At 43.8% G+C, this 27851-nt stretch overlaps 1 protein-coding gene across 2 annotated transcripts in view; it reads left to right on the top strand.

Annotated features, from left to right (window-relative positions):
• Nucleotides 1-27851, top strand: part of TMEM131 (transmembrane protein 131) — a 3850119-nt gene that overhangs the window by 510499 nt on the left and 3311769 nt on the right. For both annotated transcript variants that reach the window (XM_044072169.1, XM_044072168.1), the window contains exon 2: nt 19423-19481. In XM_044072169.1, the coding sequence (XP_043928104.1) occupies nt 19423-19481 (59 nt within the window). The remainder of the gene's footprint in view (nt 1-19422; nt 19482-27851) is intronic.

Here is a 27851-nt window from a genome sequence, read left to right as displayed (position 1 = left end):
CTGCAGATGCATCCTTGAAGGACATAGTACAGTTTTGTACCTACCGTAAATGTAGATGTCCGATAGGAATGCATCTGCAGTCAGGATTACCCACCCTCCTTCCCCTCTGTGGTACTCCTAGGGTATTTTCCCATCTTGTAGCTAGCTGGGGGAATCTATTATGGTGTATTTGTTTGTATATATGTACATACATGCTTATTTTTTGTTTGCTCTCTACTATTTGGAATCATTTGCATTTATCCAAATTTAGCCTTCCTAGAGGGCACCTGGCATCTGGGGTAAGAAACACTGAGGAAAATGGCATTGGCTGATGCCTTTATACCCGAATAACTGCAGCTATGATGTCGGGTGAAGAGCGACACCAGCCGAGGCCAGACCCAGACTTTGGAATCCGGCCGACCGAAGGGCTGCCTGACGACAGGACAACCCATTTGTAAGGACTGCAGATGCATTCCTATCGGACATCTACATTTATGATAGGTACAAAACTGTACTTTTTAGATATTGTGGATGATGTTTACTTAGAGTCTAGTCTAAATCCAGACTCCCTACCTCCTGCTCTAGCCAAACCAGACAGATACTACAGAGTACCTGACACACACAAATTCCTTTATAAAAGCCCTCTGGCTGACCCAGAAACAATATCCCAGGGTCCCAAAGGGGCTAAAGCTTCTATGGCTAAAAATCCTGTATCCTCTGAAAGGGATTCCAGAGCCCTAGATAGATGGGGAAAGAAGATATACACCTCAGCTACTCTGGCTATGAGAGCATTAAATTGTCAGTTTCACATGCTGAAATATCAGCAATTCCTAATGTCTCAATTAAAACAAAAACTGAGCACACATTCTGAACAAGCTGGAATTCAAGGAAATGCAGGATCTGTTGCATGCAGCAGAACAGGTAGGCAAACATACTTTACAATGTGGATTTGATTCATTGGAAGCTTCCTGTAGAGCAGCTGTTACGGGGGTCTGTCATACGCAGACATGCTTGGTTAAAAGAACAAACCCTACCTGATCATGTTAAAGTAAAATTATTGGATGCACCTTTACAGCAGACTGTCTTATTTGGTGTCAAAGCAGAAGAGGTTTTAAAGAAAATGGAGGATAAGGCAAAGTCTATGCAGATGGTCAAGGATTTTTTACAGGTACAACCCCCTCGTTTCAGCAGAAATTGGCCAACAAAGAACTGGTCCTTTCCAGCTTCTGACAGACCACAGAGGGGCAAATACAGATGCCCAAGGAGCAGAGGTCAGTCACAAGGCCCTTACAAACCTCGCCAATGGGATGCCACAACCCAGAAAGGAGGTGAAGACAGGCCCCAAGCTAGCAGAAGACAGACACAGTGACTCAACCCTCCAACTACCAAACAAATCTCTCTTGGCAGCTCCCTTGGGAGGAAAATTAGCACTTTTTGCAGACAACTGGCACATCATCACAAAAGGCAAATGGGTCCTAAACATAATCTCACAAGGATACAGATTCCACTTTCATACCTTGCCAAGAATAAAAAGAATGCCAAACCTGCCACCAAATCAATGGGCAGAGGCACAAAAACAAATTACAGCTCTCATGGACATTAGAGCCATTCAGCAGGTACCTACACAGGAGCAAGGACAAGGATTTTACTCTAGACTCTTTCTAGTCCCCAGAAAGGACAAAGCATGGAGACCCATTCTGGATCTTTCAATTCTGAACACCTATCTGCAAGTACCAAAATTCAAGATGCTAACACTACAGCAGCTTCTTCCCATGCTGGGCAAGAAGGCTTGGCTAGTAACGTTGGATCTCAAGGAGGCATACCTGCATGCCCCTATCAGACAAAATTGTAGAAGATATCTCCGCTTCATTGCAGGTTCAACCCATTATCAATTCTCTGCACTGCCCTTTGGCTTATCTACTGCGCCCAGGGTCTTCACAAAATGCCTGGCACCAGTAATTGCATACTGCAGACAGAGGAATTAAAATATACCCATACCTGAATGACTGCCTTATTCAAGCAGAAAGCAAGGACATTCTTTTAAAACATCTGGCATTTGTCAAACACCTTCTATGTTGCCTAGGGTACACAGTAAACGAAAAGAAATCAAAACTAGTGCCCTCACAAAACATAATATTCCTGGGTGCCAGCTTGAATACAACGGCCCAGATGGCTTATCTCACGCCAGACAAGCAACAGCAGCTGACTCAATACTTCAAAGTAATGGCAACAAAGACCCAACTCCCTGCAAGAAAAATTCTGCAGGCCTTGGGATTCATGGCATCTTGCATACTACGAATACCATTTACAAAACTGCATATGAGGAAATCACAATGGTACCTGAAAAGCGTATGGACTCAGCACAGCCACAGCTTGGAAACAATGATACCACTCATTCCATGCCTTCAACAGGAGTTTCTATGGTGGGCACAGGCATGTCACCTCAACAAGGGTCAGCCTTTCACATTACCCACAGCCAGGCAAACTATGACAACAGATGCATCGGACTATGCCTGGGGAGCACACATGGCAGGACAGTGCATTCAGGGCAAATGGACTACAGATCAAAGGCATCTGCATATCAATCAAAAGGAAATGCAGGCAGTACAGAATGCCCTAACAGCTATTAAGGACCTCTTACACCCAGGACAACTAATAATAAAGACGGACAATACCACAGTAATGTGGTACATCAACAAGCAAGGGGGCACACATTCCTACCCTCTATGCAGGCAAGCAATGACCTTGTGGAACACAGCACTGTCTTACCAAGTTCAACTACAAGCACAATTACTGCCAGGAAAGAAAAACACATTGGCAGACGACCTAAGCAGAAACATCATGGATCCCCATGAGTGGAAACTGGATCCACAAGTATTTGCAATGATAACTCAAAAATGGGACGCCAGACATAGATCTGTTTGCCAACCCCCAAAACTACCAACTTCAAAAATTTTGTACAAGGACATTCCACCCACAAGCTTGGAAAGTGGACGCCCTCTCATTCAGTTGGAAAACATTAACAGTGTATGCCTTTCCTCCACTGCCTCTTCTAGCAAAGGTGCTGCTGAAAGTCAGATTAGAGAGGCCACAAATGATACTCATTGCACCAGACTGGCCACGCCAGCACTCTTATCCAATTCTAAAGAACATGGCCCACGGCCCACCATGGATTTTACCACAAATTCCTCACCTGCTCACCCAGCGAGACAATCAAATTCTACACAGCCAGCTCAAGACTTGAAACCTGGCTGCATGGCAAATTACCTAAACAATCAACCAACACCTCTATCCAAAGCTGTTAGGGATGTCTTTCTGGAGGCCAGGAAGCCCAGCACCAGGAAAACCTATTCAGACAAATGGAAAATATTTTGCGCCTGGAACCAGGCTAAAGGCCAAAATCCCCTTGATCCAAACATTCCTCAGATTCTACAATATTTAACTGAGATGTTGCACAAAGGACTTTCGTTTTCATCTATTAAGATCCACACCTCAACAATTTCAGCTCATTACAGCACGGATCTTCCTTTATTTTCACATCCACTCCTAAGACAGTACCTCAGAGGGGCTAAGAACATAAGACCACCCAGGAGAGCACCAACGCCGACTTGGTATCTCAACTTTGTTCTGGTAAAACTTACACTACCGCCCTTTGAACCAGCTTTCTCAGCTGATTTAAAGTTTCTTTCATGGAAAACTGCCCTGCTGCTAGCAATAACTTCAGCTAGAAGAGTCTCAGAGCTACAGGCACTAATGGCAGTGGAGCCTTTCCTCATTTTTCATCAAGACGGAGTCTCTCTGCGAACGAACCCTTCCTTTATGCCAAAGGTGGTATCCAGTGTGGCCCTAACCCAAACCATTCATTTGCCCACCTTTTTTCCAAATCCTCAGAACAAAGGAGAAAGACTCCTGCACTCTTTGGACATTCACAGACAATTACGTTACTACTTGGATAAAACTAAGGCTTTCAGAAACTCTGACCAGCTCTTTGTAGCATATGCTGTAGGATCACAAGGAAAAGCTATCTCAAAACAGACCATTTCAAAATGGATAGGACATTACATATGATCTGAAGTAGGAGATTCATTTGTCTGCAACCTGTGGGTTATGGATCCGATATCGGATCCGAACCAGCATGGTTTACCAGCTATGGATCCAAGCTCTCAGCTCCTCCCCTCACCCATAATACCCTGCTCTACCCTCCTGACCCCAGATCTCGTTTGCCGCGCATGGTGACCAGATTGTTTTTCCAGCTCTCCAGCTAAGTGATAGTTTTCAGCATTTAAATTGTAAAATTTAAATATTTTTTTGGTTGATTTGTATGAAAGTGTAGGTAAGGCGATCCTGGTGGCAGCTCATAAACCATCCACTAGGAAAGTCTACAGCAGCAAGTGGAAACGGTTTTCTTTGTGGGCGGAGCGGCAAGGCCTGAATCCCTTCACGGTTCCTCTCCCTTTAGTGCTTGATTTCTTAACCACTCTTTTTAACGATGGTGCCAGCAGTTCCACAGTCAAAGTACAACTGGCGGCAATTTCACATTATCACATTGGTCATGACTCTAGTCCACTCATGTCAGCCAAGTTGTGTAAAATTCTCCTTAAAGGTACTTTCCTTCTCAGGCCCCCTGTAAAACAAGCGGTTCCTTCCTGGGAATCTTTCCTTAGTTCTCCAGGCCTTGACCCCCCCCCCTTTCGAACCAGCGGCTACGGTGGAGCTCAAATTCTTGTCTTTCAAGACGGCCCTTTTAGTAGCCATTACATCGGCCAAGAGAGTTTCAGAGCTCCAAGCATTATCAGCTAAACCTCCTTACTTGGTCTTTCATCCGGACTGTGTTTACCTCAGGACCAACCCGTCCTTTCTCCCTAAAGTAGCTTCTGAAGCAAACATTAATCAATCCATTAACCTCCCTGTTTTCTTTCCTAAATATGAAAACAAAGGTGAATACAAGCTTCACTCCTTAGATGTTCACAGGCAACTTAGATTTTATCTAAACAGAACGGCTGGCCATAGGCAATCCGACCAGCTGTTCATTTCCTTTGCTAAATTTAATTTGGGCAAGCCAATTTCTAAAGTATCTCTGTCTCGCTGGATTTCACAGTGTATCTTATTGGCTTATCAAGCTTCAGGAAGGCCCGCACCAGAGGGTGTACACACCCATTCAACCCGGTCAGTATCTACCTCGGCAGCCTTTAAGGCTAGGATTCCTCTAGATGATATTTGTGCAGCAGCCACGTGGGCTTCATCTCATACTTTTATTTCCCACTACAAGTTGGATCTTGCATCTAGGGTAGAGCATCCTTTGGCTCCGGTGCTCCGGAATATCCTTCCATGATGGCGCCCAAGATTCAGGTAGCTGGGGACTCTGTCCCACAGGTTGCAGACAATGAATCTCCTACTTCAGATTTAGAAGTTATGTACTCACCATAACGCTCCATCTGAGTAGGTGTATTCATTTGTCTGCAACCATCCCGCCCTCCTATCCCCCTGGCCTTTCAGTTTCCTGCATATTATGTGTTACCCTTTTCAGGGTGTTCTTGCTGTTGGCAAACTCGATCTGAGGTCATGAGGGTAGAGCAGGGTATTATGGGTGAGGGGAGGAGCTGAGAGCTTGGATCCATAGCTGGTAAACCATGCCGGTTCAGATCCGATATCGGATCCATAACCCACAGGTTGCAGACAAATGAATACACCTACTCAGATGGAACGTTATGGTGAGTACATAACTTCTAATTTCTGCTACACGCATCATGGGAAACCGGTACCTGCTAACATTAGGCCCCACTCCACCAGGGCTACAGCTACATCAGCAGCCTTTCTCAGGGGGGTGCCAACCAAGGATAATCTGGAAGCTGCAACTTGGAGTTCAGTGCACACCTTCACCAAACACTATAACTTACCTCTATATTCTAAGACTAAAGCTGGCTTTGCCACTGCTGTGTTGCAGGGCCTACTAGCTTCTTCTAACCCTGTTTAACTCCACCACCCATCCTTATCTTTGGGATGCAACCCAAGTGTGATGACTGCAGCAGGGTAACACGATGAACATAGTACAGTTGTGTACCTACCATAAGTGTAGATGTTAGACTGTTCACCCTGCTGCAGTCCAGGTTACCCTCCCTCCATCCCTTCTGAACTAGCTGGACTTAACCATACCTTTCTATCCTATACAACCTCTGTGGTGTATTTGCTTGTGACTGAAAGTATTGTTTTATTTTTACTTGTATATTTTTATATAGCAATATGTATTGCCTACCTATTGGGGGCACCTGACATCTGGGGCAAGAAAAACTGAAGAAAATAGCGTCGGATGCCTCTTATATACCCCTGGCGCACTGACATCAGGGAGGAAGCGACAGCAACTGATGCCGGACCAAGACTTTGGAACTCTGGCCGACTGCGGGACTGCCTGACGGCAGGATAACCCAAGTGTGATGACTGCGGCAGGGTGAACACTCGAACATCTACATTTATGGTAGGTACAAAACTATACTTTTTATACCCCTGACAACCTGACATTACAGAAGGAGAGACAGCAACTGACGTAGGACCCAAGACTTTGTTAATCAGGCCGACTGAGGGCTACTGAAAGCAGATAACCCAAATTTAATGACTGCAACAGTGAATCTACATGTATGGAAAGTGTACACAACTGTACTTTTTAATCGTCAAGTGCTGGTTGATCACTGTAACAAACTAGCGTCGGAAGGGTTGTTACCTTCCACATCTACGACTAATTCATCATCTGGAGCTCCCCCTCCTTCTAACAGATCTTCTGAGAAGACCAAGGGGGATTCATCAACTGATGGCAAGGCATCCTGGAAGTTATCCCCCTGATCATTCTCCTTCCTGCATTTTGGGTTCAGCTTCGTCTGAAAAAGTTTCTAAGCCTTTGGATCTGTCTGGTTCATCAGATCCACTGAGAGTCCAAACTAAATCACTGGTCCATCGCTCCTGTAGTTACACTCCAGAGCCAATACCTTCTTGGATCCATTCTCCTCCCCACTCAGAGGACTTCCAGGCCACCCTCAACCTTTTCATCCCTCAGGTCATCTAGGAGCCTAACCAAAGTGCCTGTGGACAGGGTGATGAAATTCTCTGGGCCCAAATTCAGTTGGGAGTTTTACTGGCTCAGTCTCCCACCAGCCCAAACCCAGCTGTTGACTCCTACTCTGATCTGACCTCTGGTTTCAGAGCCATCGGACTGGAGAGCTCTGAGTTTGTCTGTCTCAGATTAGAAGGCCTGGCTTTTGTTTACTCGGACTACATCTCTGATCCAGTCAGCTCTAATGGAGCTGGAAGGATGTTGGAGCCATAGTGTCTGTGTCAGTTCCGGGGGGTTGGGTTTAATTCAGATGTTTTTGGGGCCTTGGCACTTGACAGCTCAGCTTCAACCTTTGCTTTGAGGCAGGAACATGGTGAGGCTCTGAGCCATCCTGGGCAGTTGTTTTCAGCTCTTACCAAAGTGACCCTTGTTTCTCCCATGGACAGAGCATTTTCCACCGCTGTGGCAAGGCATACTTGCTCCCTTCGGGTCCACCTCCTGTGTAATTGTCTACTTTGGTCCTGAAGTCTCTTCATCCTGCCCCCCCCAGATCACCCTTTGAGGGTGTCTTCTGTGAAATACTTGAACTTTTGAGACAGAAAGGTGGTTAATATTCCGACCCCCCCCTCCCACTTCCCAGGAGGGAGTCACTGTCCCTTGATGCTTTCTGAGCTGGCTCACGTATTTCCTGGGTAGTCCCCTCCAGTGCATGAGATGGTGGACCTGAGCTTCCACTGAGCTTGGAAGGATCCGGATGTCACAAAGCCCATCACCAAGAAGATGGATAAATACATTGTTGCACCGAAGGATTGAGTCCATTGGAGCAAGGGTCCCCCAGTAGATGCTGTGGTGGTAGCACCAAGAAAGAACTTGCCGAACAGAGTTCTTCTGTCCATCCCCCAAATTGTACAGGTTTGGGAAGCGTGTTTATGCATCTGCATCCTTCACTATCCAGTTGTTGAACTATTTTGCACACACCAAGAGATTCCAGAAGGACTTGTTCAAGAAGTTTTCCACTGCCCTCTTGGGGTCCATGTCCATGGAGGACATGAATGTTTCTTCACAACTGGGCACCCTACAGTCCTTGTTGGATGCCTCCGCTAGGCTGATTTCTCTCTTCTCAGAGGGAGCTTTGAAAACTGCAGGTTCATGAATTGCCATGAGAGGGCACTGCTGGATGCGCCCCTGTGATTTTGTGGAGTCTGTCAAGTCATTATTCATCAATGTTGCTTTTGATGGATCCACTTTATTTTGCCCCAAGGTGAAAGAAATCCTCTCTAGGAGTGAGCAAGATGAGAAGACATCGTCTGCCATAGGGATATGTTTCTGTACCCCTCAAAGGACCTTTTTCTTGAAAGCAGAGAGGGTGTAGGAAGGTATGATTCTGTAAGTTGCAAGTCCTTCTCGGGCGTAATATGGGGACAGGTCCCCCAGCAGCACAGGGGAGAACTCAGATGGTAGACCTTACCCATGTGGCAGAGGAGGCCCACAAACCAGGGCTTCAGAAGTCCTTTTTCTGAAAAGCCTTATCTGCTCTCCTGCAAGGTTGCCCCACTGCTTCACTGTGTAGGCAGTCGGAGATGCTTATTCCTGCACCCAGAAACCTGGACAGACATCAGTAAAGTACTTGGGTGCAGAGGATCATATCCAGAGGTTATTGCATAGCCTTTTACTTCAGCCCCTAAATCAATCTGCAAACATCCCAGACAATTCCACACAGTCAGAGAAAAGCAGCTGCTACAGAAATAGAAAAACTCCTTGCCAAAAGAGTCATCTGTATGGGTCCCCAGACCAGCAAGGATTTGCAACTTACTCAAAGGTCTTGTTGATGCCAAAGAAAAACTGGGACCCAAGACCTATTTTGGATTTTGGCAATTTGAATGACTCCATTAGACAGCCAAAGTTCCGAATGGTCACTATTCAGTCCATTCTACTGATAGAATGATACTTCTGGAACCATAGCTTCCTATACCACTTAAAAATATAAAGAACCCGGAAACCTTACAAAAAATGTCAACAAAGATAAAAACAAAAAAAAAAAAAGATTTTTATAACAACACATCTACTTCACAAAGGTCAAATCTCAAGAAATTGTGGCACTCAGTAAATCAAATACTACATCCTGGTAACCCCTCATCTCCTAATCGCTGCCCAACAAACACTCCTAGAAACTGCCTCTATCTTCATTTCCTATTTCATTGACTCCATTAGCAAGTTGGTAACTCCTGCTCCCTCTAATTCTAACACAAGTCCACCTGATCCCTCCTCTAGACATAACTCTACTAAAAATTCTTCCTTAAAGAACTTCCTACCAGCTACATTAAATCTCTACTGTGCAAATTAAAACCCTGTTCTAGATTTGCTGACAATATATCTTCCTACTTTCTTCAGACAGCAGCAGACTCTGTTGCCCTCCTAGTCTCTATAATGATAAACCATTCTATGTCCAAATCAAAAGTTCCCTCTATCTGGAAAGAATTCCGTACCCGACCTATACACAAAGGAGGTAACTCCACAGAAATCTCTAATTTCAGTCCTAAAACACAGTTGAACATAAATCCAACCAAGAAAATTAACATGAAAGCACTCAAAGCAGTTGTAGTACACACCTTTTTATTGTCACATTAAGCACTTTCGTCCGCCAGCTTAAATAAAATTATGATTAACACATGTTAATGGGACCTTTAAGAATGTAATTGGGTTCAATGTGATTCAGTCATGTGGCTTTTAATTTTATTTTAAGATGGCTTTCTCTGACTTGATGTTATTCTGATGAAGTATAAATACTTATGCAGATGAAAGCGCTTAATGTGACAGTAAAAGTGTGTATTACAACCGCTTCCTGTTGATTTCCTAATTTCAGTCCTATTACCATCCTCTCACCTCTCTCAATAATACTGGAAAAATGCATATATAAGCAAGTCATGGGGCACTTGATGTAAGAAAATCTGCTCACTCCCACACAGCACGGCTTTCGTCCAAAACATACCACAACCACTGCCCTCCTATCCTTTATCAACACTATCTCTCTGGCCAGAGATGATAAACTGGTGTCATGCTTATTCCTAGATATCTCCAAATCATGCAATACAGTCTCTCCCCCTTTTCTCCTTGACATACTCGCTAACCTTAACATTTTCTTTGTGTTTCATTATTGTAGTCATCACCTGTTGGTTATCCCTGCTGTGGTAGCCCTCCGCTGGCCTGAATACCAATGTCAATGTTTTTTTGCGCCAGCTGCTGTCACCTGTAGTCTGACATCAGGTCGTCAGTACTATAAAGCAAGACAGCCAACGTCATTGCTTCAGCCTTTCTTGCAGTGAAGCTCATAGCAGAATCAGTTTGCACAAGTGCCGGTTGGTCACTACCAGAAGTAGAATTTCAGCAGAAAACGTCTAAAGCTAAGTACCCCGTTAGGGGCCCTTTTTTCTTGCTCTAACCGATGTCCAAAAAAGTTAACAATTGTCTCACCTGTGGAAAGAAGATCTCACACCGAAACCTTCATTCTTACTGCATCACTTGTTTAGGCCCCGACCACAATTTCCCTTGTTGCCTGTTCTGTGCCCTCTTTAGTGCGAGAACCATTCGCTGTAGAGCTCTTTTTGTAGGCAATTATTTTCGTATTCCGTCTTTGAATTCCGATATGGCACCCGTCATCCAACAATCCGCTGACATTCTGAAAAAACGTAAAGATAGAGACAGGCCACACAAGGCTAAGCCTTCCGATGATGCTACTGCTAAGCAAGTAGTCAGTTCTCCGGAATTCAGTGAGGCGCTTTTGCAGCCCCTGAAGCCCGACTTGCTTTCTATGCAGGCCTCTGCCGAGACCCTTTCGGAGTCCGGTATGCTGCAGAAATCCACTTTGTCTTCCGAGCCTTTGGCTGTCTCTGCATCGGTTGGGTCCGGAGCAGCGACACAGACACCAGCTTCCGAGGAGGTCATTCACATTACCGATTCTAGACAAAAAACAACATCATCTCTTCCGACTACCATTTCACAGAGACTGCCAGATTGTCTCCGGCCTTGAAGCCAGGCCAATTCTAGGAAATCTGCTTCTAGCCACCATCTTGCTACTGCTCCCCCACCCCAAGCTCAAATGCTTAAAATGGCAGAGGATCTCCTCTCCTTTATCCAAGGTACTCAACCCCCCCACTCCAAAAAGGAAAAAGCTTCCTTCTTCAGAATTTGACAGACCAAGAGTCTGAGGAATCTGATTATTCTGCCTTTGAAGAGGAACAACGGCCCTTAACTATTTGAGGATTCGGGTGCAGATGAATCTGTTCCCTCTGCCTCCCCTCCAGAGGACCTCTCCTTCGGGGAAACCCTACACTTCCTCAGGGAATATTTTCAATGGAATCTCAGGACTTCCCAGAGTCAAAGAAACGACTTGGAGAGTTTCTGGACCTGCCCCAGCACAGACCCCTGGCCATCCCACCTATTCTAGAAGTGGTGGGTGATGTTTTCCTTGAATCCAGTTTAGTCCCTGATGCCCTGCCTCCTGCTCCAGCTAAACCTGACTGGTACTACTGAGCACCTGATTCTCACACATATCTGTAGAGGAACCCTGCTGCAGACCCGGAGGTCATTACACAGGGACCCAAAGGAGCTAAGACTAGTTCTGGCAAGAATCCTCTTTCTTCTGACAAAGACTTCAGAGCTATGGACAGCTGGGGTAAGAAAGTATACACCTCTGCAACCTTAGCTATCAGAGCACTCAGTTGTCAGTTCCATGTATTAAAATATCAACAACACAATTAAAACAAAAGACTGCTACTTCTCCTGACAGTGCCAACTCAAAAGAGCTGGCAGAATTACTACACTCTGCATGTCAAGTGGCCAACCACTCATTACAGTGTCAATATGATGCCCTAGAAGCCTGTAGAAGGGCAGCAGTGACAGGATCCGTTATTAGAAGACATGCATGGCTGAAGGAACAACCTCTCCCTGATCATGTCAAGTCTAAACTTATTGATGCACCCGTAGATAAGGAATGCCTGTTTGGGGAAAAAGCAAAAATGGTACTTAAAAAGATGGAAGACAAAACAAAATCTGTGCAAGCAGTAAAAGAGTTCTTTCAAGTTCAACCACCCAGATTCAGCAAGAACTTCCCCTCTAAGCAATGGGCCAAAGTAAGCCCCGCAGGGACAGGACATCCAGGCCCCAATCCCAGGGCCAGCAAAGAAGCAAACAATGGACCACTTCTGCCTCTAAGGCAGGGAGTTCTGAGCCAAGCTTCTGTGGTAAGCACTCGCAATGACTCTCCCGCCCCCCTCCGCCCTCCTTTCACTCATCTGAAAATAGGAGGAAGGCTCACCCTCTTCAAGGACAATTGAATCTCAATAACCAAGGACTAATGGGTATTAAAAATCATTTCTCAGGGATACAGATTCTCCTTCAGCGAACTCCCAATTCTAAGAGGGTACCCAGACCTTCCCCCAATCCAGTGACCAGAGGCATTAAAACAGGTAAAAACACTAAAATCCCAGGGGACAGTAGAACCTGTCCCTCCGAATCAAACAGGAAAAGGTTTTTACTCTAGGCTATTCCTTGTTCCCATAAAAGAGGGCACTTGGCATCCCATCCTGGATCTATCCAAACTGAACACCTCCATGGTGGTCCCCAGATTCAAAATACTAACCTTGCAGCAGCTGCTGCCAATGCTCACACAAAATGCCTGGCTGGTGACATGAGACCTAATAGATGCTTACCTCCACATCCCCATCAGGGAATCGTGCAAAAAATTCCTGCGCTTCGGAGCAGGCGATCAACACTTTTAGTTCTCTGCACTGCCCTTTGGCTTATCTACTGCTCCTAGGGTACTCACCAAATGCTTGGCCCCGGCTGTAGCATTCTGCATTCAGGGAAATATACAGATTTCCCCTTACCTGGATGACTGCCTCATTCAGGCGAACAGCAAAGAAAAGTTGCTCCAGGATCTTCTCTTTGTCAAAAAACTCCTAACTTCCCTAGGGTTCACCATCAACGAGAAAAAAATCAAAGCAAAACCCCACCAGGAAAATTGTTTTCCTGGGAGCTGTGCTAGACACAGCAACCCTGATGGCCTTCCTATCCCCAGAACAGCAGAGCTTCCTGCCTCTCTACTTCACCCAGCTGGCTTCCAAAAGTTACCTCACTGCGAGGAGGTTCCTGCAAGCCCTGGGATACATGGCATCTTCCATCCTTCTCATCCCTCTCACCAGGCTTCACATGAGAAAGCTTCAGTGGTACTTAACCTTTGGTGTCAACACACTCAGTCCCTAGAGACCACTCTCCCACTGATCCCTTGCACGCTTTAGTCAATACTTCACTTCGTAGGGAAAGGCAATTGGATGTGCTTGATAGATCTCCAGGATGCGTACTACCACGTAAAAATGGCCAGGCCATCCAGGGATCATCTACGCTTCCGGCTAGGAGCCCGTCATTACCAGTTTTGAGCCCTGCCCTTTGGTCTCACTACAGCCCCCAGAGTGTTCTCCAAATGCATGGCAGTGGTCACGACTCACCTGAGACATTTAGGATTCCAAGTGTTTAGACGATTGGCTCCTTACTGCCACCACCAGGCATCAACTTATTCAAACCAGGGAGTCCACTCTGTCACTCTGCAATCAGCTAGGCATTACAATAAACTCAGAAAAATCTGCCTTGTCGCTATCGCAGCATATCGTCTTTATCGGAGCAGAACTGGACACTACCACCACGCTAAGACTTCCAGTAGAAAAGTCTTACTTCTTCGTCAGCACGTCCACATTCTAATATCCAGAAACAAAGCACCAGTATCAGAAGTTCTGAAATTGTTAGGTATGATGGCAGCAGCAATTCTAGCCATACCACTAGGTCATATGCAGATACGGATATTGCAATGGCGGCTGTTCACTCAATGGTCTTACCAAGAGCTTCCCATGTCTCACATGATAATGATCACAAATTCCTGCAAAAAGGATCTTCAGTGGTGGTTGACCTCACTTCATGTTACTATAGGACGCCCATTTGTGCTACCCCCTCCAGCAGCCACAGTGACCACGGACACTTCCTTGATAGGGTGGGGGGGCATTTTCAGGGAAAGACCGCCCAAGGCACATGAACTGATCGAGACATCTCTGCATATCAGTATCCTAGAGATGAGAGCAGTACTTCTGGCATTGCAGTACTTCCAGGACACACTTCCTCTGGGTACGATTGCTATTCAGATGGACAACATGTCAGTGGTCTGGTATTTGAACAAACAAGGAGGAACCAGATCTTACCACCTTTGTCGCGAGGCCCTCAAAGTATGGCAGTGGGCTATTTCCACCCAGCATTTTCTGTTAGCATCGCACATCCTGGGAAAATCCAACATGATAGCAGACAAGTCGAGTAGATCAGTTTTATTGCCCCACGAGTGGTCCCTCAAGATGGAAATAGCGGACAGGATATTCCGCAGGTGGGGCCAGCCTTGCTGCAACCTTTTTGCCTGTCACATGAACACCAAATGCAGCAGCTACTTTGCCCTGATTCCCCCTCTGGGAAAAGCCTCAAGGGACGCACTCATTCACGATTGGCCCCAGGTCTCCTCTATGCATTCCCACCAATCCCGTTGATACCCAAGGTGTTGCAGAAAGCCAAAGCCCTGGGAAGGACCATCATTCTAATAGCTCCCTGTTGGCCTTGTCAGATTTGGTTCCCCTTCCTTCGACCTCATCTTTTGGAGGACCCCTGGATTCTGGACCCATTTCCAGACCTTCTGGCACACTCGTCGGGGGAACTTCATCCCTCTCTGCAGTCCATGAAGCTGACAGCTTGGCTGCTGCAATTCCCATCATAGCCAGGTTCCATAACCTTTTTCATGAGAAGAAGCAAATTCTCCTATCAACTCATAAATCCTCTACGAGATAGCTGTACCTCAGCAAATGGAAAACATTTTCTATATGGGCCTCTAAAAACAATATTGATTCTTACCAAGCCCCTATGGCCTCTGTCCTAGATTTCTTAACCATGATATTCAATAAAGGAGCTGCAGCAGCAACAGTCGTGTTCAACTAGCTGCCATTTCTAAATTTCATCTGGAATTTGAAGGATTGAATATTATGTCACATAAATTATCCAAAGCCTTTTTCAAAGGGACCTTTCATATCAGACCACCTGTGAAATCTGCCTATTCTCCATGGAATCTAAATTTTATGCTTACCCACATAATTCTTCTGCCATTTGAACCAGCTTCCTCATGTAACCTCAAATTCTTGTCATGGAAAACCATCTTTTTAGTGGCTATTACTTCTGCCCGCAGTGTCTCAGAGCTTCAGGCCTTATCCATTAAGCCTCCCAATTTGATTTTCCATGCTGACAGTCTCACTTCGAACAAACCCCTCTTTCTTATCCAAAGTTTGTACTGAAACTAATCTCAACCATATTATTGATGTGCCAGTTTTCTTCCCCAACCATTCCAACAATTTAGAGTACATGCTGCACAAACTTGATGTTCACAGACAGCTCAGATTTTATTTGAATAGAACAAAAGATTTCAGGAAATCAAACCAGCTTTTTGTTTCATTCTCAGTAGGCCAGTGGCTAAAACACTGTTTAAATGGTTATCTGATTGTATCACCTTTGTTTATTCAGCTGCCAATATGCCCTTACAGTATAAAATTAAAGCTCACTCAACCAGAGCTGTTTCTACATCCTCTGCTTTTTCTGCCAGGCTTCCTATTGATAACATGTGCGCAGCAGCCACTTAGTCAAAACCTCATACATTTATCACTCATTACAAAGTTGACAGGGCCTACTTTGGTCCATGGTCCTGAGAAATATACTCACCATGACACACCCGAGGTTGATGGTGCTTGGGACGCTACCCATCAGTAAAGAATGAACGGCGAGATAGAATAACTTTGCATAAAGAAGTTATATACTTACCATAACGTTCCATGTGAGTTGTTCATCTCACCTTCATTCTTACACCCCTCCCTCCTACCCCCTCCTGGGCTTTCAGAAGACTGAGATGTTAGATCCTTCGTGGTCACTCAATCCTTCTATACTTTCTCTGTTATGGAGTTATAGAATGGCATATGGTATTATTTCACGCAGCTAACAAGATCTGAGGTAACTCAGGGTGCATCATGGGATAGGGTCTTGGCCTCGAGCTACTTGAAATCCTCGAGCTTTGCAGTAGGTGCTGACTTGGAGCCGAGGGATTGGCTCTGAACCCATCAGTAAAGAATGAAGGTGAGATAAACAACTCGCATGGAATGTTATGGTAAGTACCTAACTTCTTTATCTCGTGTTCTAAACTTAGGTTAGCATCTGAAGCCAAGAACAATTCCAAATCCTCCTTTACCTAGAGTAGAAAACTAAGAAATTACACCCAACAGTGCTCTGAATGTATTAATAATGGCACCAGCTGCTCCACTGTAGTACTTGTCAATATGTATTTGATCAAATAAATTCAATGCAAGTTTTTCCTCGAGGGCTTCTACCCAAAGCTCACTTATCCCTGAATCTTTTAGTTCCCCCCAAGTAATCAGTAATGAATGTGCTCTTCAAGACAAAAAATACTTTGTCAGTGGGACCTGGCAGTATGCCTGGCTATTTAATAAACAGTGCTTAACAAGCCTTTGCAGAGCCACTCATTAAGCCGTTTAACCTGAGACTAGCCACTGACTTTGTACCTGAGGTTTGGCGCCCAGCAGTAGTGATGCCACTTCACAAGGTTGGTTGGCCCTATCACTAACCTCAGCCATCAGCTTGACAAGTCTTGCATGTAAAACCATGCAACATATTATAACTGACCCAATAACATGATATTAAAAATCTCATCAGGCTGGACACAGCAGTTTGTCTTGGATCTTGTCTAATGAATATAGATAACTCCTTCAAAAGAGTAACACAGGCTGTTGTCCGCACAGTGTACTATGACCTGACCAATGTGTTTGATGCCATTCCCCATGGTAACATAGTTCGTAAGCTTAATGCATTACAAATGGATCTCTATGTAGTAAGATGGATGGTACATTTGCTAAAAAATAGACCCCGTACAGTGTGGGTAGTGGGTGCCTTTTCAAAGAGTGTGAAGATGAACAGTGGTGCTCCACTGGCTGGAACCTATTTTGTGTGGCATTTTTTTTTTCTGACAATATGGGAAGTGCACCATCAACCAAGATCTCTGGCTAACAAAGTTTACAGATGACTGTAAACTAGGAGTCTTTGTCAAGTCCCCCTTCTGACACCCAAGCCCTTTAGCAAGAACTTAGACTCACAAATATGATGTGTACTAAAAATAGCCCTAAATCAAATGCAGAAAAGTGCAATATTGTCACCTTTCATAAACCGCTCACTCCCCCAGCACAACATACAGCATAGACGTCACTCCTACTCCAAAATGAGAATGTTAAAGACCTTAGAACATGGGTTGATAACTCACTCTCTCCTTTGAACATCATGTAATGATAGTAGTCAGAAAGTTCTACTTACAGCTAATTACCAAGGAATATCCAGATCTAAAAGTGTCATTGTCTCCTTATATTCGGCATTGATTAAGCCAATAATTGAATACAATGCTCCCTTTGGGATGTACCTCACTAGACCTATCAAACTAGAAAGAATACCAGAGGTTTCTAACTAAGATCATTAGTGTTTTTTAAAAACTCCTAAACTACTAGAAAAGACTCGAGGCAGTGTCTCTCTGTTCAGTATCTTACAGACTTCTGAGGGAAGATGTATGTCATGCTTTCCATGCCATTAATGACCCAGTGGTCATAGAGCTCTTGTAGATCCACAAATACCAGAACCAGAGATTTAAATTTTCATCAACAAGTAAACAAAATACTTTGGCAAGTTAGGTTCATCATGCACCTCCATTCCCACCTCTGGAATGTGCTCCATGGCAAATCAGGAAGTCTGATACATTATTTCCAGTCAAACAGGAATGGGTTAATTGGACAGGTATTCATAAATTGAACAAACGGGGTACTGGGAAGGCATAAATGGTCACAAGACTCAGTTGTCCTACATTTTCTGTGATTCCTATGATCTGAGTTTGGAAATGGAGCACCGGTGACAGAAAAGGAGTACTTTTTTGTTCTATGTAGGTTGAAGTACACATTCTGGGGCTACTGTTTTCATGTTTTGTTTTTCTTTTGTTCAAGGCATTTGGTATTCTGAAAGTGGGTGGTTATGCTGCAGAACTGCTGTTAATTTCTGGACTGTCCAGCCATTGGTGAAAGTGGTTGCTAGCCATTGTTCTTCAGCATCATACAGAATGTTGAGTGAGTGGGGGAAAGACATGGTCTCTGGTAACGGATTTACCCATTCTACTGCATCATATCAGTTACTCTGTGGGAGTAGATGTGGTTAGCTAGTGTAAGGACGATTCATCTGCTCTATCTGTGGTAGCCTGCAAAAAGGGGGGGTGGGTTACCACATACTAGTACACATACTTATGCAGGTTGGCTTGGGGGCAGTCCATCATCAATGCAGAAGATAAATGTAATCAGGACAATAGTTGGCATGTTTTTGGGGTGTTGTGTTCCACATGACACTCTGTCTTGTTTCTGGGAAATGGGCATTTTAGATAAAAAAAAGGATAAGAGAAATTCAAGCTGATGAGTAGCTATCGTATATGTACACAGCTGGGTCTGGATCTGAGAACAATGTACTTAGGTTCATAGGTTAGTACTAAGCTAACTGCCCTTGCGAGCCATTGTAAGCCTAGCCAGTTATCCCTTGTGAGACTCAAATCCTGCACTTTGTGTTTGTAAGGCAAACACCTTAACCATTAGGCCACCCTCCCAACCCAGATTTGCCTTTTTAACATTAACATCCACTTTAATGAGTACCTAGTACTTTTTCTTAGACAGATGGAAGAATGATGGAGCAAATTTAAGAGGTAAATGATGCATATGACTTAAGTCTAGGCAGCAAGGAGGGTTTTATAGTCACCCAGTTAAGATAAAATTGACTAGCCACCTGATACAAAGTAAGACTTGGGTGGTTGCTGCTTTACTGTCCATTATCCATTGAGACATCTCAGGATTAAAGCAGGGTCTTGACCTTATTTGGCTTCAAATAGAATGGTTTAAAGGGTCGTTAACATCAAATGACTTTGCTGGTGTATTGAACCAACATTAGTTTCCTCCCCGTTGTTTACATTGTGATCTGCACCTTCACTTCTTACCTGTATTAAAACTTGGTTCAAGTCTGCAGAGCTAATTTTAAGGAATACCAGCTTTGTGTAGGTAGGGTTGCAATACATGTTTAACCCTTTTGCAGTTCTGTACTCCTGTGCAAAATGTTGCACTGTGCTTTGTAACTCTACAGCTTGGTTTTGTCCAGTATGAACAAAAACAATGACTGGCTGAAGTGCTGTGAATGTTGTATATGAAAATATTCTACCTCAAAGTTTAATCACAGCCTTCTCTCTCTTTTCTCAGCTTTCATCCAGTCAGAAAATATTCTAGAAGTGCTGCGTTTCGATGAAGGCTTGTTGCAGGTAGGCTCATTATTGTTATTTCATTAGTAGGTGAAGTGTGTGTTTAAATTTTAAGATGGAAACCAGGATGAATGATAGGACCACCACCCATCTGGAGCCTGTATTAAAAATAACTTTTGTTAAGATGTGTCATCAGCTGATGGCGATTGTGCAATTTCTCTGCCTTCTGTGTATACCTTATAAACCGAGTGGGGATACTTAATCAAAAAAACAGGTTTGCTTCACAACTATATAACATAGTTAAAACATTTAAAATGTGATAGTCTTTGTTGATGATGTGCATCTTGCAACTTGCACAGCTAAGCTGTTTTTGTATTCTGTGAGGCACAAAATTTATCATAGTGGATGAACAAAAGCAAAGGACATAGCTATGTGATCTGCATGCATACTATCTTGTGGCTGGTACAATATGACCAGTGATTTTGTGTGTGGATGTGCATGTACACCTGTGTTAAGAAAGGTGAAATTGATTTCACCTGTATTTGATTTTCATTAAAATTAGGGAACTTAGACCTGTGTTTGTACATCTATGCCTTATGGTAGATATTATGGTGACAGTTGTGTTGATATCCAAAAGTCACAAGAGAATGTATCTTATGTGTGTTACATTATTTATTAAAATTTGGTAACCGGGTGAGTGAGCTGGTCAGCAGACCCTTTTCAGTCATAACTCTTGTCTCAAGAGAAACTGAACAGCAGAACTGCAATCATGTACAATAGTAATAGTCTGGCATGTATTATTGTATGTATGGCTCAGCCCTCATTAGGCCAGTCATTGAATATAATGCTGCCTTTGGCATGTATTGGTCCAGACCGATGCAACAAGTAGAACATACATAGAGGTACCTTACTGAAAGGATACAGGGCCTAAACAACAAGTCTTACATGGATTGACTGTAAGCTCTGTCATTATACTTGGTATCCTACAAACTGCTAAGTGGTGACCTGTGTCTGGCATACAAGACATCCTCCAATCCATCACTGATCCTCTGTCTAAGGGTCTGAACCTCTTTTGCAACATCAACAGAACAGTGTGGAAGGACAGTTGCATCTCTCGCAGGATGTTGCTGTTGTGGAGCAGATTCCCTAGCCACATAAGTCAAAGTTCATCCATATCCATATTTAAGTGCAACTTAAATCTGTGGATGGGAAACAGAACATTTACCCTATGACTGCTCCCTGTACTACAGTTGGACAGAGGCAGCTCCCAAATGCTTTATCTCATGTATGGATTCCCTCCAATTATTTATGGTATGATCCCAGTTATTCTCATTAGGGGTAATATATATATATATATATATATATATATACATATATATATATATATATATATATATATATATATATTCTCGACAATGGGAAGGATAAGGCCAATCTGTAACCAAATGAGAAGTTATTTTGAGCACAAAAAAGGGAAGTTGGCTAGGCTTAAAGTGTCCCACAAGGGCAGCTAGCCTAGTACTTACCTATGAACCCATGTTAGTAGTAGTTAAAATGGCCCACAAGGGCAGCTAGAGTAGTACTTACTTATGAACCTATGAAGTAGTAGGAGATACATAGATACTTGGATGACTTGGCCTTCTTACGGAAAGGTAATGAAGAATTCAAAAATTTTTACTCACACTTCAACAACACCACATCTTTTTTTGAAATTCACCGTGAATGGGTATGGGAACAAGATCAACTGGCTGGATATCAACTTGAAGTTGGATATGACTAACTACATCATGGAGAGCAAAGTCCATAGAAAAGAAACTTTTGTTGACCAGTATTTGCATAAGAAGTGTATGCATCCATTCCATATGAAGAAAGGAATTGTTAAAGTACAGTTTAGCAGATTGAGCAGACTCGCAAGCAATGATGCAACCCTTCTAAAGGAGTATGCATCTTTGAGATTGTTCTTCTTAGCACGAAGGTATGACCCCAATTGACTGACGAAAATCTAGCATGAAATTTCACTGCTTAGGTTAGGCAGAGCAAAGCCCATTTTACATAGTTGCAATGGAACTACTTTTGGCAGATGTTTACACACCCACTCCAAAACAAAACTCAGACACTCTGCCTTTAGAAGAGCATTCCCTTTACTGATCACAGTTGACATGAATGCAATAAAAGAAACCCTGGAAGATAATTGGAAGATCATTCTAGAAAATAGTGACTTGGAAAAAACTTTAGGAGAACGCCTTGTGTACATATATAAAAGATTGCACAACATTGTCTTTTTTAGAAAAGGTTCACATCTCAAAACACTGACATTTCACTCCAGACACCTTGAATGTGGGAGATGGAAGCAATGCAGGTTCATAGGTAACACCTCCTGTACTTGCATCCAAGCCCTTGACCTATCCTTTTGGTGCCTTGGAAGATTGGACTGTAATTCATTTGGGGTGGTTTATGTTGCCCAGTGTGAAACATGCCCATACTTTTATGTAGGAAAAACTTTCAGAAAATTTGCCTGCAGACTTTACGAGCATAATCTAGTGATCAAAAATTAAGATCAAAACAATGCATTGACTAAACATTCATTGATTTGTACTTGTTTTAAGACATTTGCTTTTAGTGTACTGGAAGCTGTCAGTTTGGAGGACTTTTCAGGGAGTTATAAGGTATGACTTGAGTGTGAGAATCTTACTGGCAGATCAGGTTAAGAGCTGACAAATACCCTGGACTCTGTGCTCATATTTTTAGTAAATGTTTCTTGTCAGCACAAAAGTTTTAAATAGTATCTAGTCTGCCTTAAATCTGATACAAAATATTTTGGTTCAGGCACTTTTTAAGCTACTATTACCCAAGGACACTCTGTGGTGGTGCAGCAGTTAACATTGTTGCCTCACAGCAAGAGGTTCTCCTGTTGGATTCTCGGCTGGAGCTCCTTCTGTGCGGAGTATTTATGTCCTCCCTGCAGTTGAGTGAGTTTTAAAGACATGCAGGTAGGTGCATGTGTGTGTATGTGTGCGCCTTCTTTGATGGTTGGGCGCTGGGCTAGCAACTCGACACCATAAAAACACCACTGCCAATCAGTCTATGGAACTTTGATCCGCTGTGGCAACCCCTAACCGGGAAAAGCCGAAAGACATTACTTGCTTTTTTTTTTAACCTAAGGACATGCATTGATTGGTTGTTTGCATACCACATGACTGTTTTGGCTCCATTTTTAAACAGTATGTTTGAGTTGTTAGATTCTTATGAAGTTCTTGTGTGGTTATTAAAAAAAGAATAAAAGCGCTAAATAGAATTTGTCTGCATCTGTGTCTTCTCTGAGGAGCTGGTACCCGTAGAATTGTTCTTTTGGTTTTGTGTTCTTTATTCTACACCATTTTTGGGATTAGACATTGCATATACCTGTAAGGTTCTGTTTGTAGGTAGGTTTAAAACCATTGTAGTGTATTAGTCCTAAAGTTAAGTTTGTATAGTTTAAGAAAGAGATGATGGTTTACCGTTTTGAAGGCCCTTATGTCCATCAACAACCCACCAGTTATTAGGCTATCAGTCATATTTTTAAAGATATTTTCAGTAGTAATGTGAAAGGTTGACTTTTTAAGGGTACTACTAAAGAATATGTGAAGTGCACCAACAAATGTAAAAAGAGACGTGTGTGTGTGCTGTGTGTACACAATCGCAACAGTCACTTTCAGTCCCATTAATGTGGAAGTTTTTGTAATTGGTGTCTAAATGCCTACCTAGAGCAGTGAGAATGTAAATACTTCCATTAACTCCCAGTTCCTAGCACCATACTGCAGGTCTGTTGGTATTAGTACAAGCTTGAAAATTTTTATTAACAAAATGAAATCAGACAAAGACTGTGTCTCAAAGACTCTGAGATATGGAGCCTTTACTGTAACTCAGGTGATGTAGATTGATTAGTGGCCCTGGCTGTGGAGGAGTTAGATGGGGGGTGGGGGTGGAGTGGAGAGACATGTTGCAGTTGACACTCCTGGGGAGTGGAGAAGGTAGAGCTCACTTAGGGGAACACAAAGTTGTGCAATTTCCCCAGTGGAGAACACAGAAATTACCAAGTGCCTCAGAGGAAGAAGCAGGGCTGTTTGAAGGGAAAGTCCCTTTTAGAAGTGTGGGGATGTTCTTTGCAGTCCACATATGGACATCCTCTCATTGAGTGCATCTGGAGAAGTAAGACCACCCTTGGTGGCTGTCTAAATGATGGCCCCCTCATGGATGACCATCACACAATGATGGGGGAAAGAATGGATCAACTGAGCGGGGCAAAAATGGGAAATGAATGAATTAATTTGTCTAGCAAATATTCATGCTAGCTTTGAAATCAGGTCTTCCCTGGAGGCAGTCACATTTGCAGTATGCTTACCTTTCACTCCTTGTATGGCACACAGAAAGCATGTAATTTAATTTCCATGTTTGCAAACACCTTCCCCTCCCAAACCAATCCCCAGTAATAATTCCGTGTCAGGCAAGTTAAGAATCAAAACCCAAACTGCCATTTTCTCTGTGATCAGTCTTGCAAGGAGGAAGAAATGGTTGGAGTTCCTCAGCTGCTCACTGCTGGGTTATGTCAATAACCATGTACATATGACCAGTCAGCATCCTACAAACACTAGCTTTAGCCCTGCTGTTTGGCTACACATCTGCAAGTCAATCAGCATGAGAGTCACCCGATCTAGGAGTCTAAGCTTAGTCACTGACTCAAACAAAATATGCTTTAAAGACAGATATGCATTTCAGAGATTGCCTCTTCTTTGGAACATGCTTCCTGTTCACGTTAAGCAAAGCATTCCAGGCACTCTTCAAATGCAGATGTTCATCATATTTCACTGTTGCAGTCATTACTCTTGGGTTATCCTGCTGGCAGGCTACCCTCAGTCGGCCAGAATTCCAAAGTCTAGATCCGGCGTCGGTTGCTGTCACCTCTTCCCTGACGTCATTGTGCCAGGGGTATAAAAGATGCAGCCGACTCCATTTTCTCCAGTCTTTCTTGCTGCGCAGTGCCGGAAGCAAAAGCAGTTCGCAAGTGCCGGGCGGCCGACTCCTGAGATTTTCAAATTCGAATTTCAGAACCGAAGTCTTCATTAAAGCTAAGTACCCCGTTGGGGAAACTTTTTTTCTTGCTCCAGACCGATGTCAGAAAAAGTTAACAATTGTATTTCTTGTGGGAAGCAAATACCCCATAAGGATTTTCACTCTTACTGTATTCCTTGCTTAGGCCATGATCACAACGTTGCTAGCTGTCGGTTTTGTGCTAGATTTAACCAACGCACTATCAAGCATCGGTTCGATTCTGCATTTCATAACTTTGGCCGAAGATTTAATTATATAATGCCGTCGGACCAGTCGACAACTGGAGTTTACAAAAACGCAAGGACAAGGATAGGCATCCGAGGACCAAAACCGACGACGAAGCCTCTACTAGGCCAGTCGCCAGTTCTCAGTGAGGCGCTTTCGCAGCCCCTGGCGCCCGCTACCTCAGAACCATAGGCCGCTACCGACTCCCACGTGGAGCCGACTGGGCCTCTGGATACTCAAGGTATTGGACACTCGGAAATCATACCCTCAGATGGGTCTGGTGCCGCTGAGCAGGCATCGGCTTCTGAGGGTGTCTTCAGACCTACACAACTATATATTAAGCCATCTTCAGCTTCAAAGACTAAAGCAGCTCTAAAGACAAAGAAACAAGTACAGCATTCTCCTGCTCAGACTTCCATGCCTAAAAAACAGATGCTCAAAATGGACGAAGACCTAATTACTTTGATCAGGGCCTCCCATCCCCCTCCTGATAAGTGGCCTAGGCAAGAGACAGAGTATGATTCTTCTGATTAGGTATCCATTTCCTCTGATTCCTCTTCTGAGCAGAATTACTCCATGCTTCCCTATGAGGACTCTGATGCTGAAGAATCCATTCCTTCAGCCTCTCCTCCTGAGGATGATGTATTTTCAGAGTCCGGCTTGTCCCCTGACTCTCTACCCCCTGCACCTGCTAAGCCAGACAGATACTACAGGGTCCCGGACTCTCATAAATTCCTATGTAAAAACTCTGCTGCTGACCCAGAAACTATATCTCAGGGTCCCAAGTGGGTTAAAGCTTCCACTGCAAAAAAACCCTGTCCCCTCTGATAGGGATTCTAGGGCTCTAGATAGATGGGGGGAAAAAGTCTACACTTCTGCTACCCTGGCTGTAAGGGCTTTAAATTGTCAGTTTCATATGCTTAAATATCAGCAATATTTAATGTCACTGCTTAAATAGAAAATTTTGACAAATACTGAATGTTCAGAGAACAAGGAATTGCAGAATTTATTGCATGCAACTGAACAAGTGGGTAAGCATACTTTGCAATGTGGTTACGATTCACTGGAGGCCTCTTGCAGGGCTGCTGTTACAGGTTCTGTTATTAGAAGGCATGCTTGGTTTAAGGAACAGAATCTGCCTGATCATGTTAAAGCAAAATTATTAGCTGCACCATTACAGCATGATACTTTGTTTGGTACTAAAGCAGAAGAGGTGTTGAAAAAAAATGGAGGATAAAGCAAAATCCATGCAGACAGTCAAGGATTTCTTACAGGTACAGCCACCCAGGTTTAGCAGGAACTGGCCTTCTAAAAATTGGTCCTTTCCAGTGTCAGACAGACTACAAAGAGGCAGATACAGGCATCCCAGAGGCAGATCTCAGCCCCAAGGCTCATACAGGCCTAAACAATGGGGTGCTCCTACCTCCAAAAGCAGAGAAGACAAATCACAACCTTACAGTCCCAATGACTTTCCTCTACCAGTTCCAAGCAGTTTTCTTTTGACAGCCCCCTTAGGGGGAAAACTAACACTTTTTTTCATCAAATTGGCAAATGGATACCCAAGACAAATGGGTCCTGAACATAGTGTCCCAAGGCTACAGGTTCCATTTTCACACTCTACCAAGGTCAAAGGGCATGCCAGACCTGCCACACAATCAATGGGCAGAGGCACAAAAGCAAATTACAGCCCTCATGGACATAAGGGCCATTCAGCAAGTTCCACAACAAGAGCAGGGGCAAGGATTTTACTCCAGACTTTTCCTAGTACCCAGGAAGGACAAAACCTGGAGACCAATACTGGACCTGTCTATACTAAATACGTTTCTGGAAGTTCCAAAATTCAAGATGTTGACTCTACAGCAGCTACTGCCCATGCTGGGCAAGAGGGCTTGGCTCGTAACTTTGGACCTAAAAGAGGCATATCTGCATGTCACAATCAGACAATCTTGCAGAAGATACCTAAGATTCATAGCTGGCTGAATGCATTACCATTTCTCTGCACTGCCCTTTGGCTTATCTACTGCGCCCAGGGTCTTCACAAAATGCCTGGCACCAGTAATTGCGTTTTGCAGACAAAAAGGAATTCAAATATATCCCTACTTGGACGACTGCCTAATTCAAGCAGAGAACAAAGACACTCTTCTAAAGCATCTGGCGTTTGTAAAAAGATTACTAATTGGCGTAGGATACACAGTAAACGAAAAGAAATCAAAACTAGTGCCCTCTCAAGAGATAATATTCCTGGGTGCAAGCTTAAATACAATTGCCCAGATGGCTTATCTCATGCCAGACAAGCAAAAGCAACTGACTACTTGCTTCAAGAAATTGGAAACAAAAACCCACTTATCTGCAAGGAAAATCCTGCAGGCCTTGGGTTTCATGGCATCCTGCATTCTACTAATTCCATATGCCAGACTGCATATGAGGAAACTACAATGGTATCTGAAAAGTGTTTGGACTCTGCTTTGCCACAGCCTGGAGACAGTAATTGCACTCATTCCCTGCCTACAACAGGAGTTTCGATGGTGGGCAGAAGCCTGTCACCACAACAAGGGTCTGCCATTCAGTTTACCCACAGCCAGACACTGACAACGGATGCATCAGATTATGCATGGGGGGGCCCATAAGGCAGGAAAATGTATTCAGGGCACATGGCCTGCAAACCAGATGCATCTTCACATCAATCAAAAAGAGATGCTAGCTGTTCAAAATGCCCTGACACCTTTCAAGGACTTGCTTCATCCAGGACAGTTACTGATAAAGACAGACAGCACTACAGTCATGTGGTACATAAGCAGGGAGGTACACATTCCTACCCCCTCTACAGACAAGCAATGACCTTATGGGACACAGCATTGGCTTTTCAAGTTCACCTGCAAGCACAATTCCTGCTAGGAAAAACAAATACTCTGGCAGATGAACTAAGCAGAAACCTCATGGATCCCCACGAATGGAAACTGGATCCACAAGTCTTCAGCATGATGATAAGGAAATGGGGATGCCCAGACAGATCTATTTACCTCCCCTCACAACTGTCAGTTGCAGAGATTTTGCACAAGGTTTTATCACAAGCAAGCATGGAAAGTGGACGCCCTATCATTCAGCTGGAAAAATCTA

The sequence above is a fragment of the Protopterus annectens genome, chromosome 5.part0 (assembly GCF_019279795.1).
Source record: "Protopterus annectens isolate FY-2018-M chromosome 5.part0, PAN1.0, whole genome shotgun sequence".
Classification (NCBI taxonomy): Eukaryota; Metazoa; Chordata; order Ceratodontiformes; family Protopteridae; genus Protopterus; species Protopterus annectens.
Note: the sequence above shows the minus strand (reverse complement) of the source record. Positions and strands in the feature narration are given on the sequence as shown.